This window comes from Rissa tridactyla, chromosome W (genome assembly GCF_028500815.1).
Source record: "Rissa tridactyla isolate bRisTri1 chromosome W, bRisTri1.patW.cur.20221130, whole genome shotgun sequence".
Taxonomy (NCBI): Eukaryota; Metazoa; Chordata; class Aves; order Charadriiformes; family Laridae; genus Rissa; species Rissa tridactyla.
In genome coordinates this window covers 23,251,852-23,274,763 of record NC_071496.1, presented here as the reverse complement: position 1 = coordinate 23,274,763, position 22,912 = coordinate 23,251,852, and the positions used below count along the sequence as shown (strand labels likewise).

The 22,912-nt window shown below is 38.8% G+C and overlaps 1 protein-coding gene across 3 annotated transcripts in view; it reads left to right on the top strand.

The window, feature by feature from the left end:
* The window catches only part of LOC128902029 (rapamycin-insensitive companion of mTOR-like), a 118,692-nt gene that overhangs the window by 78,411 nt on the left and 17,369 nt on the right, over nt 1–22,912 (top strand). For all 3 annotated transcript variants that reach the window (XM_054184321.1, XM_054184320.1, XM_054184322.1), the window contains 11 exons: nt 7,563–7,727; nt 8,178–8,254; nt 8,364–8,442; nt 10,967–11,076; nt 11,189–11,276; nt 12,053–12,145; nt 13,080–13,186; nt 13,948–14,177; nt 15,004–16,030; nt 19,278–19,455; nt 22,152–22,236. In XM_054184321.1, coding sequence (XP_054040296.1) covers nt 7,563–7,727; nt 8,178–8,254; nt 8,364–8,442; nt 10,967–11,076; nt 11,189–11,276; nt 12,053–12,145; nt 13,080–13,186; nt 13,948–14,177; nt 15,004–16,030; nt 19,278–19,455; nt 22,152–22,236 — 2,239 coding nt within the window. The remainder of the gene's footprint in view (nt 1–7,562; nt 7,728–8,177; nt 8,255–8,363; nt 8,443–10,966; nt 11,077–11,188; nt 11,277–12,052; nt 12,146–13,079; nt 13,187–13,947; nt 14,178–15,003; nt 16,031–19,277; nt 19,456–22,151; nt 22,237–22,912) is intronic.

Here is a 22,912-nt window from a genome sequence, read left to right as displayed (position 1 = left end):
GTTAACAATTAGAAAAAAAAGTCTAGGCATGCCGTCACGGTCTCCTCAATGAGGTATACAGTTCTACAGATAATTTTAGGCATTTTATTATGAATTAGCGTTTGTGATTTAGATTTTGGGAAAGATTTATTGATACTGATATCTAAGATATGAGGACTTAAATTCTGTTTTGAGAGAGATTCTTCCAAACATTTTCAAGCATCCAGTACTTAGACCAGAAGGAACGGGTTGATCTTCTTCCAAATGTTCTATAAAGACCTTTTAAATGGGGGGGGAAGAAACAGAACAGAATATATTCCGCTCCGATACAGGTATCACTAGCTGTAAGCAGACTGGCTTGAGGTGGGGTGCAGATACTGTCTGAACATACTGTCCCAAACATATACAAAGCCAGAAAGCAGTTGAGAGCTACTGCTGCCATTAGTGATGATGACTAAAATACAATTTCCACCTATTTGTAGTTCAGCTAAATGAACAATGGGTAGTAAACACTTCTTGTACTTCGGATGCAAGTAGAATAGACGTCACTCTCCGTCACCTTAGAAATTAAGAAAGCTTGTAGAGCCCTGTTCTGGTTTTGGCTGGGTTAGAGTTAAATTTCTTCATAGTAGCTTGTATGGGGCTGTGTTTTGGATTTGTGGTGGAAACAGCGTTGATAATACAGAGATGTTTTAGTTATTGCCAAGCAGTGCTTACACAGAGTCAAGGCCTTTTCTGCTTCTCACACTGCCCCACCAGCAAGTAGGCTGGGGGTGCACAAAAAGTTGGCGGGGGATACAGCCATGACAGCTGACCCCAACCTACCAAAGGGAGATGTTGAGGGACCTGCTACAGCACCTAGACATACACAAGTCTATGGGGCCAGATGGGATCCGCCCAAGGGTACTGAGGGAGCTGGCAGAAGTGCTCACCAAGCCACTTTCCATCATTTATCAGCAGTCCTGGCAAACCGGGGAGGTCCCAATTGACTGGAGGCTAGCAAATGTGACTCCCATCCACAAGAAGGGCCGGAAGGAGGGTCCGGGGAACTACAGTCCTGTCAGTCTGACCTCGGTGCCTGGGAAGGTCATGGAAGACATCATCCTGAGTGCCATTATGCGGCACATGCAGGACAATCAGGTGATCAGGCCCAGTCAGCATGGGTTTATGAAAGGCAGGTCCTGCTTGACTAACCTGATCTCCTTCTATGACAAGGTGACCTGCTTGGTGGATGAGGGAAAGGCTGTGGATGTTGTTTACCTGGACTTTAGTAAAGCCTTTGATACAGTTTCCCACAGCATTCTCCTGGAGAAACTGGCTGCCCATGGCTTGGACTGGAATACTCTATGCTGGGTTAAAAACTGTCTGAAGGGCCAGGCCCAGAGAGTTTTGGTGAATGGAGTTAAATCCAGTTGGCAGGCAGTCATGACTGGTGTTCCCCAGAGCTTGGTATTGGGGCCAGTTCTCTTTAATATCTTTATCAATGATCTGGATGAAGGGATTGAGTGCATCCTCAGGAAGTTTGCAGATGACACCAAGTTAGGTGGGAGTGTCAACCTGCTTGAGGGTAGAAAGGCGTTGCAGAGTGTGTAAGCTGATGCAGGCAGGATGCAGGAACAACCACAAAACCATGTGTGAAAGGCAAAGAACAAGTTTAATCTTGATACCTCATGGACCGGGGAATCTCCAAAGCAACACCTGGGTAGAAGCACACAAGCAGGGGACGCAGGCACCGCGAAGAGTCCTTGTTAGGAAGAGTCCTTGGCAGCAAGAGAGTCTTTGTTAGCAAGAGCGCGCATGGACTCCCTGTTCTCGCTGGTATTTAAAGGGTTCAAACAGGCATAGTTTTCCCACTGTGCTTTGATCTTCAACAACAGGCCAGGATTCTCAAGCGGCTAAATAAAGTGTCCCTGAGTCTATCACAGACTTATGTTATCTAAGTGCAAATGTTTTACTTGCAAGCACCCAAGACTGGACAACAATTAGCGTGATATATGTGTTTCCCAGCACCCAGGTGCAAGTCACTTGAGGGTATTTACAGTCCTCCTCACTGATCTTCCATTGCTTCCCCACACAGAGGGATCTGGACAGGCTGGATCCATGGGCCGAGGCCAATGGTATGAGGTTCAACAAGGCCAAGTGCCGGGTCCTGCACTTGGGTCACAACAACCCCATGCAGCAATACAGGCTTGGGGAAGAGTGGCTGGAGAGCTGCCTGGCTGAAAAGGACCTGGGGGTGTTGGTTGACAGGCAGCTGAATATGAGCCAGCAGTGTGCCCAGGTGGCCAAGAAGGCCAACAGCATCCTGGCCTGTATCAGGAACAGCGTGGTGAGTAGGACTAGGGAAGTGACTGTCCCCCTATACTCGGCACTGGTGAGGCCCCACCTTGAGTATTGTGTCCAGTTTTGGTCCCCTCACCACAAAAGAAGACACTGAGGTGCTGGAATGGGTCCACAGAAGGGCAACAAAGCTGGTGAGGGGTCTGGAGAACAAGTCTTATGAGGAGCAGCTGAGGGAGCTGGGGTTGTTTAGCCTGGAGAAAAGGAGACTGAGGGGAGACCTTATCGCTCTCTACAACTACCTGAAAGGAGGTTGTAGTGAGGTGGGGGTCTGTCTCTTTTCCCAAGTAACAGGCGATAGGACAAGAGAAAATGGCCTCAAGTTGTGCCAGGGGAGGTTTAGACTGGATATTAGGAAAAATTTTTACAATGAAAGGGTTGTCATGCCATCGGAACAGGCTGCCTGGAGAAGTGGTTGAGTCACCATCCCTGGAGGTATTTAAAAGACGAGTAGATGTGGTGCTTAGAGATGTGGTTTAGTGATGTTTTTTGTCAGTGCTAGGTTGATGGTTGGATTCAATAATCTGAAAGGTCCCTTCCAACCTAGGCAATTCTATGATTCTACGATATTCCATACTGTGTGATGTCATGCTGAGCAAGAAAACTTGGGGGGGTGGTTGGGGTGGGGGGCAGCACTGCTCAGGGACTGGCTGGGCATAGGTCAGTTGGTGGCGAGCAATTATTTTCTTTTGCATTGCTTGTTTTTCTTGGGTTTTATTTTCCTCTCTCTTTGTTGTTGTTTGTTGGTTTTTTATTACTTTTTTTTTCTTTTTAATTATTAAACTGTTTTTATCTCAACCCATGAGTTTTCTCACTTTTACCCTTCTGATTCTCCCCCCCCATCCCACCAGGGGAGAAGTGAATGAGCGCTTTGTGGTGCTTAGTTGCCGGCTGGGGTTAAACCATGACAAGCCCCCAGGTTTGCCTATTTCAGTTCTGGTCTGTTTGGGATTGTGAAAAGGATTAGAGATCGTGATCTGAATTTTAATAGGCCTCTCTGGCATTACCATGAGTATTTAATGCCAAACCTTGACAGATGTCAAGGTAGAACTTCTTGGCAAAAGCTAAGAGACATTATACAGGCTCAGAAACTTAAGAACTCAAATTTTGGAGCTCCAACCTAAATAATTAGTTTTAAAGTTAGAGATCTCTTTTTCTAGAAACACTGATGCTTTCTCACATCCGTGGTGTTTTAAGGTCTCAGCCTATGTTAGTAGGCTATTGCTACTGAGTTCTAATGATTTCATTTCCCAGTCTCACATTGATGCATGGATCTTGCAATGTCGTCTAGGGAAACAGCAGAGATTAAGTAACTGTCTATTTTTGGAAGTCTCTTGAAATGTAAAAGAATAGAAATGATTAGGGTATGTTTTCTCAACTGCTTAGCACTGACTTATGAGAAAGGTTACAGTTTTACTTATAAAATATATGCACTGATATGGGTCAGTAGTCAGTTAGGCGTGCAGTCAGGTATAGCAGGTCTCTTACCACAGTGATCTCTAGGAAAGCTCACAGACGAGATGTGTTGTGACTTAAATTCTACTATTTAGAGTTCAGCGTTGCACTGGATGAGACTGTACCTTGATTTTTGTACCCTGCAGTACTATGAGAATACCTTCAATATTTTCTTTTAAAAAAAAATAAATAAAAAGAAAAAATATTTATGATAACACATTTAAGAAATATCAAAAAAATTAAATCTTGTTTGTTCATCACAAATGTAAATGAATCTTTTACTATCAGGATACTAGGAAAGAAGGAAAATTTACTGTTTGAACCTCTTAAATAGAGCCTGACTTCCTTTGTGTTATGTATTGAACCCTGAGGGATGGATAAAACTGCTTCAGAACATTTTGTTTCCTGAATTAGTTGACCTGCTTGGAATTCATAAGGAAATATTTTGTATCTTTGGTCTAAAAGAAGAAAAGCACAAATAGAATGGACTGTCTCAGACAGCAGAATGGATCTATATTTGCATCAACTGCTAATTTTTTCATACTTGGATAAAATTTATTTACTTCCTTAAGAAATTCTTTTCCTGTTTTACATGTGCCTAGCTGCATACATTCTTATGGTGGAAACTGAACTGATGACATTTTGAGGAGAAAATGTCATTGACTACTACTTGACAAAAAGGCAAAATGCTAACCTTTTGAAGAACCCTTTGGCAATGCTTGGTGTACAGAATATTGCCAGTACCATCTCTTGGACAAAATGCTTGTGTTTAATGTTTCTGGTGTTTGTGCTCCCAATAGAAGATCAAAGCATAAAAAGCTAATCCGAAGGATAAAACATTTCTATTATTCTGATATTAACTGTATCCTTAGTGGTATAAGTGGTAGTTTTGAGCTACTGTAATTGGCAAAACTACAAGTCTCTTCCAGAAACTAAAATATTTGCTTGAGGTGGAAATAGTTGTCAATTTGGAGAGGATAAGATACCAGAAAGAATATTGAAATATTGAACTGACAGATATTTGTATGGGCAGTTTCGCTGACTGAGGAGTAATTTGGAAGTATGTCTGCTTAGATGTTAGGGGAAGGTATCTGCCATTTTCTGGGGTTTACGGTCTGGAATTCTGAAATAGCAGCATTGTCAACAGCAAACAAAGATTTACTCCTTTGTGTTTAGCAGGCATGATAGGAAAAAATTGAAACTTGGCGCAGTTTATACCACTCTCTGCTCTGTCCTATAGGGAGAATATATTTTTTAATATTACCAGAACTGACATTCTGTCATCTTGGACAAGTGAATCCTAAGATTAAAAATGAACATGCAGTTCAATTCAAATAAGGCACTTGTAAGCCGTTCCACCTTCCCTTTTCAAGGACTTCTTATGAGGACCCAGTAGGATGAGTGGAGTCTGTATAGTAAGCAAATGCCTATGGAATGGTTTGTATTAATTCAGAATCCAGAAGACAAATTGTGAAATTTTTTTTTATTTTTTTTTTTTTTATTCCATATGCTGCCTCTGGCTTCTAAATTATGTTTAAAAGCAATAAAAATGCATGGAACTGGGCTCAATTTCTAAAAAGCTGTGTTTTGTAAGGGAGAAAGACCATCTCCAGCAAGGCTTCTTCCCTTCAGAAATTTTAATTCCCTAAGATGTTTTTTTAATGAGATATCTTATTTTTACTATCTGTTTATTTCAAGAGCTGAAGATGCTCTTTTTTGTGAGTTAAATGAGGTTATAGCCTCATACACCTTTTACAGCTACCCAGAGCTGTGAAGCGGGTTTGTTTAGCCATTTGCTAATGAGTGTCTCAGAACAAGGAAAAATAATTTCTGTAGTCAGCTTAGTGTTAGAAGGGGAGAGTAGCTTTTTTGGGGTGACTATATACAACAAAAACATTTACAGAGCAATATCTTTTGCAGATCAGTGAAGCAGAAGCACATCTTAACCTATTTCTAGATGTGCTTTTGTGCAAATTAATACTGCCTCAGGCGCCTTTCTGGTGGAAACAGCAGAGTAGTCAGTGTGTCCTCAAGTGTTGCAGTTCATAACCTTTTATCTTCATGGGTGACTAAGAGGTAGATTTATCCTATATCTACTGGCATCTATGCTGAGCTGTATGTAATCGGCTAAGCATAGTGACCTCTGACTTGCGTCATCACTTCTATGGGTCACAAAGACCTTTCCTATTGAAAGTAAGAACTTCTGACATATGGTACTGGGCTTTATCTGTTTTTCTTGTAGTTGATGCTTGGGAGAAAGAAGGGAATGCCTGTTTCCTCACATATCTTCTACACTGGTTTTCCTTTTGGTTCCCGTTAAAAGTAAAAACATTCCAGGATTTTGCTTCATCTTTTCCTTCTCCAAACAGAAAACAAAAATTCTTTATAGACAGATTTTAACACTTGAACTACATGACACTGAATTCTGTTTTCACGTTATTGTGTTATTCTGTAGGCTTAACATCTAGATCAAGTGCTCATTTTGGCATAATAGCTCTTGTTCTCATCTTTAATAAGTATGCTGCTAGTCGTCTATTCAACACAGAAAGCATACCACTAATGGGATGCGAGCCATTTCAAAATGGTTGTGCAGCCTAAGTCAGAGTTGCAAATCACTGTTGCTGCAGTCATTCTTGGTACTTGTGTTATGTCATTCCTGCCTTCCAAAAAATAAGACTCTGTATATTGAATAAATAGAAATGTGCATGATACTTGAAGTTGAAATAATGAGACAAGGTTTATGAAATAAACTGTGCACATTCACGTTTCCTACTCCCATTTTCTTTCAAGTCCCGCTTGCCAAGTATTTCTGGAGGAACAGAAAAAATCCAGAAGATATCGTTAACCTAGGTAGTGCTGTCCAACCTGGACCAATTCATCTATGTCTTAGAGTAAAGATATTCACATGCATCCCAACACAGATAATTTATATTTTAACATATAGAAAAATTACTTGGTTATAGCTATAATAGCCATAAAGGTATAAGGACTGAAGACCTGAAGAAAGATTTGGGCACCTGATTTTGTCTTTTATAACTATGCTTGTCTAAGTAAGTAAAGATAACACCTTTCCCAGTGAGTATACATTGTCAGGGTTGTTCTATACTTACTCTAGAACAAATTCTTGTAGATTAAGCCTGTTTGCTTCTATTTTGTGTGTAGTTTTTCTAATAAAAATTATGTTAATCAGTTTATGCTGTTTATTCAGCAAGTTTTGAACAGCAGTACAGGAACTGACAAGGTACTTCATTCTGCTGTCACTTAGAGAAATTCATGGTAGTAAACTAAATGTTGGGAAACTGTCTTATTACAGAAAATAACATTTTTATATTTAGATGGTTTTCTGAGAAGCTTTGAAGATCAGATACTTTTGGGAAACAATTTAAAATTTATTAAAATAAATTCCCCAGAGGTTCTAAGATTTGCTTCTTAAAGTATTTTCCAAAACATTACATACATGAAAATACATGCAATTGCACTGGTTATTTACAAGGTATTTCTCCTGCGTATCCTGATGAATTTGTGCGGTGCCATCACAACGAATGATTGATAAGGGCTTTCCAAGGAGACTTGCAGTGACCAGATTACTTGTGATTTCAGACTCAAATTTCCCATTTGATAAGATAGAAATAGCTCTTAAGTAGACTGTAGTTTTAATGCATTAAGGTGTGCAATGCAGTTATTTGCTATAAAGTATGGTAATTGAAATGTATTTTTAAAAGTGATAAATCATTAACTACATTAGCTATTTTTCTTCCATTCAAAAAATATTTTCCTTACTTTTGCAGAGCTGCAGGTTGTATGCAACAAAACACTTACGAGTATTACTGAGAGCAAATGTAGAGTTCTTCAGCAACTGGGGAATTGAGTTACTGGTAACCCAGTTACATGACAAAAATAAAACTGTTTCTTCTGAGGCACTTGATATTCTAGATGAGGCATGTGAAGACAAGGTGAGCATCCTTCCCCTTTTCAACTTTTTGGTATGCTACTCTGTAAGCTGTTCCCCACCCCCTCCCTCAGTAGCAAAGTAAAAGTATGCAAGAAGCTAGTGATTATTTCCTTTCTCGATTGTCATTGATAGACTTCATAATAGTTTATAGACCCCTTTCTGAAAATACTGCAATATTAATGACAAGAAAATGTAGACTTCTGGATTATGCTTACTTTTAAATATGAATTCAGACTAATTCAGCTATTTTGGTCATTATACTTTTTGTAAAGGGGATATATGTTAATGATAGAAGGTACTTAAAGTGGATAATGTTAGGATGAGGTTAGTGCTGTTTGATACTTCCTTTTGTGGAAAAACTTGCTGCCTCATTGCTGGCAGACTGTTGTAATTGTTGTAGTTCTCAGAATTATATAGTTCTCAGATATTTATGCGTTTTTAATTATTTTAGGCCAATCTTCATGCTCTTATCCAAATGAAACCAGCTCTTTCTCACCTTGGAGACAAAGGTTTGCTTCTACTCCTAAGGTAAATGTTGAATATAATGTTTGACTTCACACTGTGGAAACAATGTGTTTGTTTTTATTCAAATCATGTGATTTAAGTGGAATACTGACTGTCTTATCTTACTTTACAGATTTCTGTCTATTCCAAAGGGGTTTTCATATCTAAATGAAAGAGGTTATGTAAGAAAACAAATGGAAAAGTGGCAAAAGGTAATACTAAGAATAAAACATGTGCGTTTGCTTGAAATTAGGAGGAGGAAGGGTGTGAATACGCAGGTTTAGAAGGTCAAAGATTATTAAAAATATTGTACATTCATATATCTGTGTTGCTAATGCCAATACATTTTTTGCCTCAGTGACTTATGATTTTGCTGAAAAAGGTTGACAGGGACTTACAGTTCCATAACTCCTCTGTACATGCGTGCTTTTGATTTACTCAGGCCTTTTATATAATTTTGATATTTCAGCAAATATTTCAGGAGTGTAGTGACTTACTAACTTTTCACAATAGGTTGTTGTGTAAGGTCTTATCTATCAGAAGCGTGGAAAGGAATACTACTTTTCAAGATATTTGTCAACTCTGGTTATAGAATCATAGAATCATTTAGGTTGGAAAAGACCTTTAAGATCATCAAGTCCCAACCGTTAACTTAACACTACCAAATCCACCACTAAACCATGTCCCTAAGTGCCACGTCAACACATCTTTTAAATAACTCCAGGGATGGCGACTCAACCATTTCCATGGGCAGCCGGTTCCAATACTTGACAACCCTTTTGGTGAAGATGTTTTTCCTAATATCCAGTCTGAACCTCCCCTGGCACAACTTGAGGCCATTTCCTGTCATCCTATCACTTGTTATTAGGGAAAAGAGACCGACCCCCACCTCGCTACAACCTCATTAAAATGAGATAGTTGTAGAGAGCAATAATGTCTCCCCTCAGCCTCCTTTTCTCTAGGTTAAACAACCCCAGTTCCATCAGCCGCTCCTCATAAGACTTGTTCTCTAGACCCTTCACCAGGTTTGTTGCTCTTCTTTGGACATGCTCCAGCACCTCAAAGCCTTTCCTGTAGTGAGGGCTCAAAACTGAACACAGTATTCAAGGTGCAGTCTCACCAGTGCCGAGTATAGGAGAACAATCATTTCCCTAGTTCTGCTGGCCACGCTATTCCTGATACAGGCCAGGATGCTATTGGCCTTCTTGACCACCTGGGCACACTGCCGGCTCATATTCAGCTGGCTGTCGACCAACACCCCAGGTCCTTTTCCACTGGGCAGTTTTCCAGCCACTCTTCCCCAAGCCTGTAGCGTTGCATGCACCCAAGTGCAGGACAATTGGCCTCGGCCCATCCATCCAGCCTGTCCATATCCCTCTGTAGAGCCTTTCTACCCTCAAGCAGATCAACACTCCCGCCGAACTTGGTGTCATCAGCAAACTTCCTGAGGATGCACTCAATCCCTTCATCCAGATCATTGATAAAGATATTAAAGAGAACTGGCCCCAATACTGAGCCCTGGGGAACATCACTTGTGACTGGCTGCCAACTGTATTTAACTTCATTCACCACAACTCCTTGGGCTTGGTCATCCAGACAGTTTTTTACCCAGTGAAGAGTACTCCCGTCCGTGCCATGAGCAGCCAGTTTCTCCAGGATAATGCTGTGGGAAACTGTATCAAAGGCTTTACTAAAGTCTAGGTAAACAACATACATGGCCTTTCCCTCATCCACCAAGTGGGTCACCTTGTCATAGAAGGAGATCAGGTTAGTCAAGCAGGACCTGCCTTTCATAAACCCATGCTGACTGGGCCTGATCACCTGATTGTCCTGCATGTGCCGCATAATGGCACTCAGGATGATCTCTTCCATGACCTTCCCAGGCACCGAGGTCAGACTGACAGGACTGTAGTTCCCCGGACCCTCCTTCCGGCCCTTCTTGTGGATGGGAGTCACATTTGCTAGCCTCCCGTCAATTGGGACCTCCCTGGTTAGCCAGGACTGCTGATAAATGATGGAAAGCGGCTTGGTGAGCACTTCTGCCAGCTCCCTCGGTACCCTTGGGTGGATCCCATCTGGCCCCATAGACTTGTGTGTGTTTGTATAGTGTAGTGGGTTGCTAACCATTTCCCCTTGGATTACTGGGGCTTCATTCTGCTCTGTGTCCCTGTCTTCCAGCTCAGGGGGCTGGGTACCCTGAGAACAATTGGTCTTTGTTGCTGATTATTAAAGTTAAATCTAGATCTTATGAAGATAGAATTAGCTTATGATGTTAGGAAGTAAATAGGAACACGAGACCCATTAAGAAAAATGTGTCATTGTCATGACTAGAATAAAACTCTTCATACGTTATTTTGTTTTTATAATTGATTATAAGTGCTTGGTCTCATTCCTGTTGCCTTTTAGGCCATTTTTCTTACTAATTTATAAGATGTCACTTCTCTAGGAACACTGAAATGCGTGGTGGTCTGAGATTATTTGTATTAATCAGATGTGAAGTATTTCCTTCTTTCCTTTTTTAACAAATTCACTGAAATAATTATGGAATCAGTTGTCAACTCTCTGCAAACTCGTTGTATGTATGAAGTGCAGTAATTTTGGTGAGCCTCACCTTCAAATCGTAAAGAAATTCAGCCTTCCTTAAGGAGTACTTCAATTGTTTCTTCCTTATAAAGTACCATACTATAAAAACATTAACCACCTAAACGTATTTTGTCAACCTTTGTCATCTTTTAGGAATATAACTTAAAGTATGTTGAACTGATTGAAGAACAACTTAATGAAGCACTTACAACTTATCGCAAACCTGTTGATGGCGATAACTATGTTCGTCGGAGCAACCAAAGGTAAACTCTCCAAAAGAATCCTCTTCATACTCATTGCATTACACTGCAATGTAATTTATTTTAAAAGAAAATTTCAGAATTGCTGGGAAAAATTGATTTCTTTTTCTGCCAGATTACAGCGACCACATGTCTACCTGCCAGTTCACCTTTATGGCCAACTGGTACACCATAAAACAGGCTGCCATTTATTAGAGTCTCAGGTGAGGATAATAACTGTTTATAATTCAAAATATTTTTAAAGAGTATTGTAAACCTTTTAAAACATGTTTTAAAAGAAATGGCATTTACACAGTCATTGCAAAATAAATATAGTGTGAAAGTATCAAGTTACATGGGGCCAAAAAGTTGCGAAGACAGTCTTTGCCATCTAGTCTCATGTAAAATTCATTCCTGACCACTGAAATATCAGAGAAATACCTTGCAATATTTTTCTTAAAATGGCTATCAAAAACTTAGAATGGAAAGCAACTCACCAATAGAAATAACTTTTCAGTTTGTATGTGAATCATGTATTGACAAGTAAAACTGAGCCTGTCCTTTTATGCATACAAAAACATGGAGATGAGGGAATAAAATCTTCTTTCTGATATCCTGAAGAGCTAAGAAAACCCTAAGATAATTCATATTTGTTTAAATTGACTTTTTATGTGCGTTTGCAAGATGATGTAATGAATTGCATATAATAGTCAAAAAGTTCAAGAGAAATCTTATATATTGTAGCATCTTAATCTGAATATGTTATCGTTATAGAATCTGAGTTAACCTGATGCAGTCAGTGGTAATGTTAAAATTTTCTACCTACATTACCATTGCTGTTAATTTATGGTTATTATGCTAGAACTACCACTGTTTTATTTTAGGGTGCATACTTTAAATTAGCACTTTACCTTTATTAAAACTGCAAGAGAACCTGTTTTACTGACATCTCCTTTTAATTTTCAACTGAATATTTTTTTCTTCTGTTTTTCTCCTTCAGAATATTGTTACAGATCTAAGTTACACTGTTCATTCCCCAATGCTGGATAAGTGGGAAGGAATTAAGCAGCTGAAAGCAGCCCTTTGGGCCTTGGTTAGTAATAGATTTACAATCTTTTTGCAGCTGTTTGAGTTGTTATTATGACTCTTCTGAAATAACTAAGCAAAATCCCTTAAAATCATTATTTAGGGGTTTTGTCATAAAACATGTGTGACTTTCCAAGTTAGTGGAAAGTACCTTAACTGGACTTTCAGGTGAAAATTGTTCACTGCACCTGTTTTGTTCTGAGTCTTTTAATAGTCTCTTTGTCTTTCTTTTTTATGGTTTTTTTTGGGGGGAGGGTGTGTGTGTGTTGTTTTAAACCAAATAAAAAGAGCAGATTGACACCTGTAGCAACAGTATTACTATGGAACCAGTGGTTACCACTTGCTGTGGTATATTTTTAATACATTTACTGTGGTGTTCCAAAATTCAGTTTTTCTGGAAGAAAGTTGGTTGCCACTGTTGATGCGTGTGAATACATATGGTCATGACATCCCTAGTACTTGGGATAACATGGGGAAAACCTAGTGTCTGTGCCTATCCAAGCTACGCTTCTAAAGTTGCTTTGCCACCTCAACTGTTTGTGTGCCTCTTTCTTGTCTTCCCCAAAGTATATTTTGGAACATTTGGCTAAGGTGACTATTACTGGAAGATATTGTAGATATGTAATAAAATGCCTGTTTAAGAATGTAAAATGACTAATTCAAGATCATACTGCTGGCTGTAGTAGAATTGGTAAAATGAGGAATATTTAGTAGTTAACTGTGACCAGTTTTAGGTATTATACATAGTGTTCCAAGTCCTTTTTTGGATTTGCATAACTAGGAAATGCCAAAAAGGGTGATCAAATCTCTAATTGCTTTGAGAAGATATGGCTTGAAACTGTACCAACCACCAAATAAAAAAAAACGTCAAAAGCTTTACACTGATAGTGCTGCAGGTCACATCAAAATCAAAACTTATTTGACAAATTGTTTTATTTCAGGGAAATATTGGATCATCAAATTGGGGTCTTATCTTGCTTCAAGAGGAAAATGTAATTCCCGATATAATGGCACTTGCACAACATTGTGAGGTTCTCTCCATTAGAGGGTATGTGTATCTATCTGATTTATGCACAGATGGTAGTTCCAGTAGGTTTTCAAATAGCCTTACCTAATTTATGTGAATATAGTTTTGCCACTTGGAAATCAATTATTAAAGATCATTGATCAATCTCAGTCCTAAACAATCTCAGAATTGTATAGGAAGTCTAAAAGAACATGCAGTAAGCAAATTAATCCTATGAAAAAAGATACATACTACTTTTTTCAGTTTTTAAAAAATAATTAAAATATTTGCTATCTCTGTTTAAATTAAAATTAAAATTATAAAATATTTATTTATAAAATATAAAATTTATTTATATAAATATTTATAATATAAAATATAAAATATAAAAAATTAAAATAAAATATTTGTATCTCTGTTAGAATCAATTTATTATTCTATAATTTTTATTCAGTATCATTTTGATTCATTAAAAGAAAGCATAGATAGATGGTCTTTTGCCAAATACTGCTGCTGCACTAATGTTTACCCTTTTAAAAAAAGGTACTTTTATACTTTATGTATCAGGCTCTTGTAATAATTTTTATTTATTTTTTAATAGTGTATTGTTCCCAGGTATTTTAGTGCATCTCTTAAGCTTCCATTGATTTACAAATAAAAATCAGGAACAAAAAGCTATTTGGCAATTTTGTGAAGTTTCTGCTGAATTGTTTTGAAACTGTTTCCTTTCAAGAGAGAAATAAGTTTAGTTAAATTAGATGCTATTATTGTTGCTCTTTTTTCTATATATACATTAAATACAGAACCTGTGTCTACACGCTTGGTCTAATAGCAAAAACTAAACAAGGATGTGACATTTTGAAGCATCATAACTGGGATGCAGTGAGACACAGTCGTAGACAGCCTTGGCCAGTGGTCCCTGATGACATGGAGCAGCTCTGCAATGAACTTTCTTCTGTACCTAGTACTCTTAGCTTGAACTCTGAGTCCACCAGTTCTAGGCATAACAGTGAAAGTGAAAGTATGCCTTCAAGTAAGTAACAACAAAAAAACCCAAACAAAAAACAAAAAAAAAAACCCAAACAAGCAACAACTAAAAAAACCCCACCACAAAACAGTATTTTGGTGTTCTTACCGACTTTTTGGCAGGATATGAGGTTCAGGTAAATGGTTTAAAGGGTGCTATTGCAAGAAAGAAAAGCGCAAGCCAGGGGACAGTTATATGCATTTAGAGAGATGTAACCAAGTGAGAGGGAAGAGAACAGTGTCTTAGATCTACATTTGGTGTAGAAATAAGAAATTTTAACATTAGGGGTTGTTTGGGTTTTTTTTAATGTCAAGTTATGGCAGCTTGCTATAATACCCTGCAGAAATCTCCATGCTTTATACCTAATGATACATTTATTTGTTTATCCTCAAAGGAATAAAGGAATATATAGAATATATATTCTGTGTGTATACACACACACATATATACAGTATTACTGTATTTAAATTTTTGTATATTTTGTGTATCTAATACATTTTAATTTTGCTATTGATATTTGGAATTTAAATCCAGAAATATACCATTTTTAGATATCATTAAACAGTGCATCAATTGTAATCCTAGTAGCTGGATATTTGCACTGAAATAAGATAGTGCTTTCTTTTGAAGCAATGAGACTTTCAGCTTGGGTACTCCTGAAGATACTTAATTTACAGTACAAAGTTCTGCAGAAAAAATGATGAATTAAAATTGTGGTAAAACATATAGTCTCCCATTTTAGCTTTTATAGAATTGCTTACTTTTTCACAACATAGTTTATACACTTTGAAGAAATGTCCATTTTTAGTGACAGTGTCTCATATAATTTCAGGTATGTTCATCATGGAGGATGACCGTTTTGGTAGTACTTGCACTAGTACGTTCTTCCTAGATATTACTGAAGATGCAGAACAAATATTTTATGATAGACCTGGACCTTCAAAGGACAAAGACCGTAGTCCCTTTCCTTTTTTTTCTTCTAGCAGACTTGTGAAAAATCGCATTCTAAACTCTCTTACTCTACCTAATAAAAAACATAGAAGTAGCAGTGATCCAAAAGGAGGAAAGCTGACATCTGACAGTAAATCAGGCCTGAGGCGAAATCGTACTGTAACAGAACCTTCCAGTAGCATAGACTTTCCTGCTGGGGAAGAATTCAACCCTTTTTTCAGAGCTCCTAAAATCCAGACTTTACGATTAGAAACTTCTTTTGTTGGAAGTAAGCACATGGAAGATACTGATAGTACCCCAAGTATTGGAGAAAATGATCTGAAGCTGCCAAAAGGTCTTGGAAATGAAATTCATCAGGAAAACACAAGCAGAGAAAGGCTAATAGGAGATGGTACTACACAAACACATTTCAAGAGTCGTAGCTTAAGTTTTAATACAGATACCACAACAAGTGGCATAAGTTCAATGAGCTCTAGCCCTTCGAGGGAGACGGTAGGTGCGGACACTACAAATGTAGATACTGACTGTGGAAGTTTGAGTACTGTGGTAAGCACAAAAACAGTTAAACCAAGTCACTGTTCAACACCACAGTCTAACCACCTGCCTCTCTCAAAATCCAACTCTGTATCCCTGGTACTACCAGGGTCTTCTCATACACTTCCCCGAAGAGCCCAGTCTCTTAAGGCTCCTTCTCTTGCCACAATAAAAAGTCTTGCTGACTATAACTTTAGCTACGCAAGTTCTCGAGATGCCTTTGGCTATGCTACACTAAAACGTTTACAACAGCAGAGGATGCATCCTTCACTGTCTCACTCAGAAGCCCTAGCATCTCCAGCAAAGGACGTGCTATTTACTGACACTATTACCATGAAGTCTGGCAGCCTGGATTCTCGGCTGACCCCAAGCCGGTAAGAGATTATGTGCTTATTTCTTATTTCAAAGCTGTAAGAGCAATTAAATAAGACAAGTATCTTTCTAATATTTTTTCCAACTTCATCTAAAAGTGACACTTGTTTGCAGGATGATTCATAACTCTGCTGAAAGCAGTACCAATATTAGGAGGAGAATAGGCTAATGAGAAGTCTGAACTTTTTAAGTGCTGTCAGAGAAGCCCAGCTTTCATAGCTGTCCTCAGTCCCTTTAATGCTGTTAATGACAAAGGAGTATGTTTCCTTCTGTCACATTTGCTTCCTGTTTAACTTTTTTAATATTTAAATACAATTGCACTGCTAACGTTACTAAAGTTACAATCACACAAAATTGCTTGTGCAGTCAGAGCTATATTTCAGAAGAGGATTTTCTCGATGTCACTTGGTGAGGTTATAGGGCAGGGACTCCTGCCGATATGCTATATTACTGTTCACTGTGGCACTGAGGCCAGTGGTGAGATACTGGTACCACTGATATGAATGTAAGTTTGGCTTCTTAGCTACAACAGAGTAAAGATTTTACTCATAGGGTTTATTTTTAGATTGCAGTGTCACCTCTTTTTTTTGAGTAATATTAACTCTTCTGAAGACTAATTGTATAGTTATATAAGATATCTAGTTTATGACATTGACACTGTTCCCAGCAGCTACAGTCAGTGCTTAACAACTTTCTTAAAAGCTCTTCTACTTCCCAAACTTTTAGCTAGTGGATTGGATTTTCAGATTACTATTGAAAGGGAAAAGACACTTTCTATCTGTTTTTACCTAAATATCATGTCTCACATGAGAGAAAGGGGAGAAGTTACCAGCACATTAGTCACTTCCTTACTGCACAGAAGAGAAGAGCAAATGCCTGGTCCCTGAATTTCAATCCACATACCCAGTTGAGTGTCTATAGTACATGTTTATTACTACTGGTTTCCTTCCTGATTAAAAGCAACATTAATTTTTTCTATATTTCCACATGATTCTGCAAAGATGCCACAAAAGATAAGTTTTGTTCCCTTTGTTCAGTCAAGTTAGAACTAGACTGAGTGTGCTGATTAAATTAAGGATGATTCAGTAGTTAAGCTGCACCATCCTGGAAATCAGAAGTGCTGTTCCTTGCTCTGTCACTGGCTTCCTGTGCTAATGCAGGAACAAATCAGTGTCATTTCACAGGCAGTACTGATTCTGTCGTGGCTGTAGTCATGCTGTACCTTTCCTTGCAGTCATGCCCTTGATATGCAAAGCAGCCTCTCTGCAGTGGACTTTCATCCTGAGACTCAGCATGCAGTGTAATACTAACAGTATTCCTAGTGCTTAGCTGTTCATGATCTCTCATATCAGTGGTTAGGCTCCAGGATTTGAGCTGACCTGTTTAACGTTGAACTGAAATGACTGGAGTGCTCGTATCTCTCGAAGAAGGTTAAAAAATTGCAGATGTACATATTAGAAAAGATTGGCAGATTGTCTTGGTTACTGATATAATTGATTGGAAAGACTATGATTTAACTAGTATATGTATTTTTCTTACTGGTTACAGCTGAGTGTCTCCACTAAATAATTGTGGTCCTTTTAATTTCAGAGTATGTTACTGCTTCCAGCTAAATATTCTTTAACTGCTGTTTAAGTAATAAATTGGAAAGAAACGTTCTGTCCTTTTTTGTCTTCTAAGGCCATTCTTCTGTCAGTCTTCAGAAAATTTTCTTTGATTCATGCTTCATTCACAAATTCAGGTGTTCATAACAAGTAGCAGCTGTAAATTGACTTCAGTGATGTTTCTAGTTGTTCCGTTTGTTCAAAAGGTTGAAAAGCTTATTTCTTTGCACAAATTATTTTATGAGGCTAAATTTTCCACCTCTGTCTTTAAAGACCAACCAAAAATGTTAAGGTGCATGTCTCAAATTCTGATCATGGCTTTCGCCCCATTACCTGCAGACGTGATTTCATGAAAACTTATCAGTGTTTATCACTACTAATGATATATCTGTTAGCTTTTCCAAGAGAAGCAGGGACAAATGTTTAGGATTAATACGTATATCTTTATATTGAGAGTAATTATAAAATGCTTTATTATAAAATAACTAATGCAATTGGTAACTCTAGGTTTTGAAGTATGGCTTGAGTTTTATTGCAACTGCTACCGTAATTAGCATTGTTCAGAATTAGTAGCAAGAAAACTGTTGACGTCCTATAATCTGTGTTCTGCACATTCCCATCGCATAATAATGTCTTGAACAATGCATAGTCAAACCATAATAATTTATTTTTATCTCGGTATAAATCTCAGGATGTTATGGATGAGAAGACTTTTTAATTGTCCATCTAAAACAAAAAAAAAGATAGAAAATTATTTCTAAGGCAGAAAGTTCATCTCGAGAAATAAAATGTTCACTGTACTTACCTTCCAATGTATAATAATTTGCAGTAATATAATAAAAACTTCCTGTTCCTAAGGAATGTCTCTTTTTACTAGGAAGCTTTAATCCACTGCATAGATCATCTACTTAGGTTGATTAGCAGAAAGCATTCATAGGTTTTTATCCTCAATGAGAAGTAAAATGAGAGAGCACCAAATGAGAGAATTTCCATCATCAGGATGCTGATCAGCACTGAGGACTTGTTCTCCAGCCTTCTCTCTCCTGTCTCCTTTCCCAACCTATTTCTTTCTTTGTTCCTCAGGCTGCTTGTCACAGTCAGCTCTGCTCACTGCGCAGGTTCATGTTTGTTCTTTGTCTGTTCATGTTGAGCAAATTCTTTTTCCATGCTTGGGTGACCCAGTGGGTGGCTCCTTTAGAACACAGGAAAAAAAAAATGTTCCTTGCTCGCATCTCTGGTACCTAGCAGGCTCAAGCTCTGCGTTAGCAGTTTAAAAGCCTAAATCTTTACTGACTGTGTCTGGGCTGTAAATCTTCAAAGCCTGGTAAGTTGGAGAAAACTTGTGTTTTTACAGGGTTGGCAACCCCTTAAGCAGAAGTTCCATCCTGCTATCTTTCAAGTTCCTGTCACAGGACTTTCAAAAAAAAAAATCACAAATTTTTACCTGAGGAACTGCCAAACCATACAATACAACATGAGACAGAACAAAAGCAATGAACCTACAGCTGTAATTTGACAGAGTAACAAGCTCTGGGTTCTGCAATGGGAAGATGAGGATAGTCTTTGTATCAGCAGTCCTTCTTACTTGTACTGTGCCAGAATGAGAGATTTACCAAGATTGTGATTTATTATTTCAATGTTACAGGTTTATGAAAGCTTTAAGTTATGCTTCATTAGATAAAGAAGATTTATTAAGTCCTATTAACCAAAACACACTTCAGCGCTCCTCCTCTGTTCGCTCCATGGTTTCTAATGCTACGTATAGTAGCTCCGATGATTACATTGGCCTTGCTCTCCCAGTGGATATCAATGAAATATTTCAGGTATGTATATGATAACTTAATGGATTCATTTGTATTTTCATACTGGAAGGTAGTTAACTGATGCATTATCATCAGAATAGATTAGATCTACAGAAATGAGGAAAACAGGATGCGGTACTTCCAAGGAATGCGTTTTGGAGAACAAGAGTTACTTTTCTAACCCTGTTTACAGAAAAGTGCCTAGTCTGTTTTGTATTATTAGACAAATAATGACACAAACTAGGTTAAAGTGTGTTAAACAGTGGTAGCATAAATATGCTGTAATAAGATTTTTAGTTGACAGCTAGCTTTTATACTAAAATTAGCATAGTCTGTGGGCATTTGTTAATACCTCTTTTAGCTAACTAATTGATATGTTCTTTGGTCAACCATAAATGATGTGCATAATCACAGAAATACAGAATGGTTCAGGTTAGAAGGGACCTTAAAGATCATCTAGTTCCGAGCCCCCTGCCCTGGGCAGGGACACCTCCCACTAGACCAGGCTGCTCAAAGCCTCATCCAGCCTGGCCTTGAACACCTCCAGGGATGGGACATCCACAACCTCCCTGGGCAACCTGTTCCAGTGCCTCACCACCCTCACAGTAAAGAATTTTTTCCTAATATCCAATCTAAATCTACCCTCTTTCAGTTTGAGCCCATGTCCTATCATTACACTCCCTAATAAAGACTCCCTCCCCATCCTTCCTGTAGGCCCCCTTTAAGTAATGGAAGGCTGCTATAAGGTCTCCCCGGAGCCTTCTCTTCTCCAGGCTGAACAACCCCAACTCTCTCAGCCTGTCCTCACAGGAGAGGTGCTCCAGCCCTCTGATCGTCTTTGTGGCCCTCCTCTGGACCCATTCCAACAGGTCCATGTCCTTCTTGTGCTGAGGACTCCAGAGCTGGACACAGTACTCCAGGTGGGGTCTCACAAGAGTGGAATAGAGGGACAGAATGACCTCCCTCGACCTGCTGGCATTACTTCTTTTGATGCAGCCCAGGATGCAGTTGGCTTTCTGGGCTGCAAGTGTGCATTGCCTGCTCACGTTGAGCCTCTCGTCTACCAGTACCCCCAAGTCCTTCTCCTCAGGGCTGCTCTCAAGCCATTCTCTGCCCAGCCTGTATTTGTGCCTGGGATTGCCCCGACCCAGGTGCAAGACCTTGCACTTGGCCTGGTTGAACTTCATGGGGTTGGCACAGGCCCACCTCTCAAGCCTGTCCAGGTCCCTCTGGATGGCATCCCTCCCCTCCAGCATGTCAACCGTGCCACACAGCTTGGTGTCGTTGGCAAACTTGCTGAGGGTGCACTCAGTCCCACTGTCCATGTCACCAACAAAGATGTTAACCAGCACTGGTCCCAGTACTGACCCCTGAGGAACGCCACTCGTCACCGGTTTCCATGTGGACATTGAGCCATTGACTGCGGCCATCCAGCCAGTTCCTTATCCACTGAGTGGTCCATCCATCAAATCCATGCATTTCCAATTTAGAGACCAGGATGTTGTGCGGGACAGTGTCAAACGCTTTGCATAAGTCCAGCTAGATGACGTCGGTTCTCTCCCCTTATCCGCCAATGCTGTGGCAACATCATAGAAGGCCACCAAATTTGTCAGGCGTGATTTGCCTTTGGTGAAGCCATGCTGGCTGTCACCAATCACCTCCTTATTTTCCATGTGCCTTCGCAGAGATTCCAGGAGGATCTGCTCCATGATCTTGCCAGGCACAGAGGTTAGACTCACTGGCCTGTAGTCCCCCGGGTCTTCCTTTTTTCCCTTTTTGAAAATGGGGGTTATGTTTCCCCTTGTCCAATCAGCAGGAACTTCTCCAAACTGCCACATCCCATAGTAAACTTTCTGCTACCGTGATCTTGATTTAATATTACTTTACTTGTATATCTGTCGTCATAGCATTAAATTATATTGTCTTTACTTAACCTCACAGGTATATTTCTTTAAGTTAAAACAGATTATCTTAAGTGTTTTATCAATTGCCTTCCTCTCTCTACTTTGTTCAAACACATTCCCATCTAACAAACTGATGCATCACAATGTTTAATATTCTGTTAGCTAATTATCAAAAACAGGACATGGTCTGTGTCAAAGGTAAATCAGTGGCTTCCTTATCTTTAGTTTACTTAGTCTTTGCCTATCAAACCTAAATTCCTTTCTTACTAATCTCAAAAAATTACTAAAGCTAGTGCAAATGCAAGGTTTTCCATCATACCTGCTTCTTTCCCCTTTATGAAATTACTATTTTATTTCTCTCCCCTCCACAGTTTTTATGGCATGTTTATGTTCCCTCACTTTTCTCTCAACTCTTTTTGTAGAGTTGAGACATGTCTCAACTCTATCATCTTACAGGCAACATTTTAGATGTCCTGGGTGGTTTTGCTCTACTTTCCCAAGGTCTCCAGTGTTGTAGAGTGATTGTGGACAGATCATTAATAGCCACTTCTGGGTCACTGGTTTCCTTACAACCTGTCACCACTGTGTTTTACTATTTACTGACTGTTCATAAGCCTCACTTAATAAATGTTCATTCACAAATCTATGTTTTTCTCATTGGCTTTTCTTTACTACTCAGGAGCCTGTTCTTAATTAGATCTTTTTCCTGAAGTAAAAAAATTGACAACATTTTATTTCCTCATAAACAATATCTGTTTTTCCTTTATATATATATCACCTGTGCTAATTTTAACTTTCACTTGAAAATTCCAGGTAAAGGAAACTCCATATTTCCAGAAGAAAACCACACTTCCATTTGATGACTGTGGAGCTAGGGTCTTTGCACCTGATGCAGAAGGTATTGGTTTTGTTCCTCTTCTGTACCTTTCTATTGTTTGTTTGTGCATTGGGTGGGATGTTGAGTTTTATTTGTTGTTTTTTCTTTACAGAAAAGGTTATTTTTAGCTGTTAATTTTTGAGTGCTGTGTTCTGGATTCAGGATAGCGGGCTGTTAGTTCCCTGTTTTATGTAGTTCAAGATAATGTGGTGTTGCTTCAAAGCTTGATCCAACTCTAATAAACTAAGAAGGAAAGTCTACGTATCATTGATTATAATATGAGCTAATGTTAATTGAAGACTGGTAGTCATACTGCATTAAAGAAAGTAACAAAATTCAAGCTAAAACATGTATGCCACATATATATTGAGCTGTTATATTTTGACTCCCCTGTGATTACATGTGAATTTATAGGAACCAATAAAGGTGTTAGATGTGTAAATTTTGTCTTTTCTGTGATGTTTCTGTAACAGTTGATCAGCGGAGGTGATGGAACATGGTACAAGAAAATTGCAAGTGCTCTGTAATGCCTGTCTTGTTCTGGAATGCGCTTTCTTTCTACTCCAGAGCAGTCAGAAATCTGTAGGGCATCAGTATGTATCTTTTCAGTAGGACAACTGAAAAAGAAACATTGATATTGGTCCTACAGTAGTATATGATAGCTGTTGTCTTGCTGCTTAGTTAACTGGAACTTTAT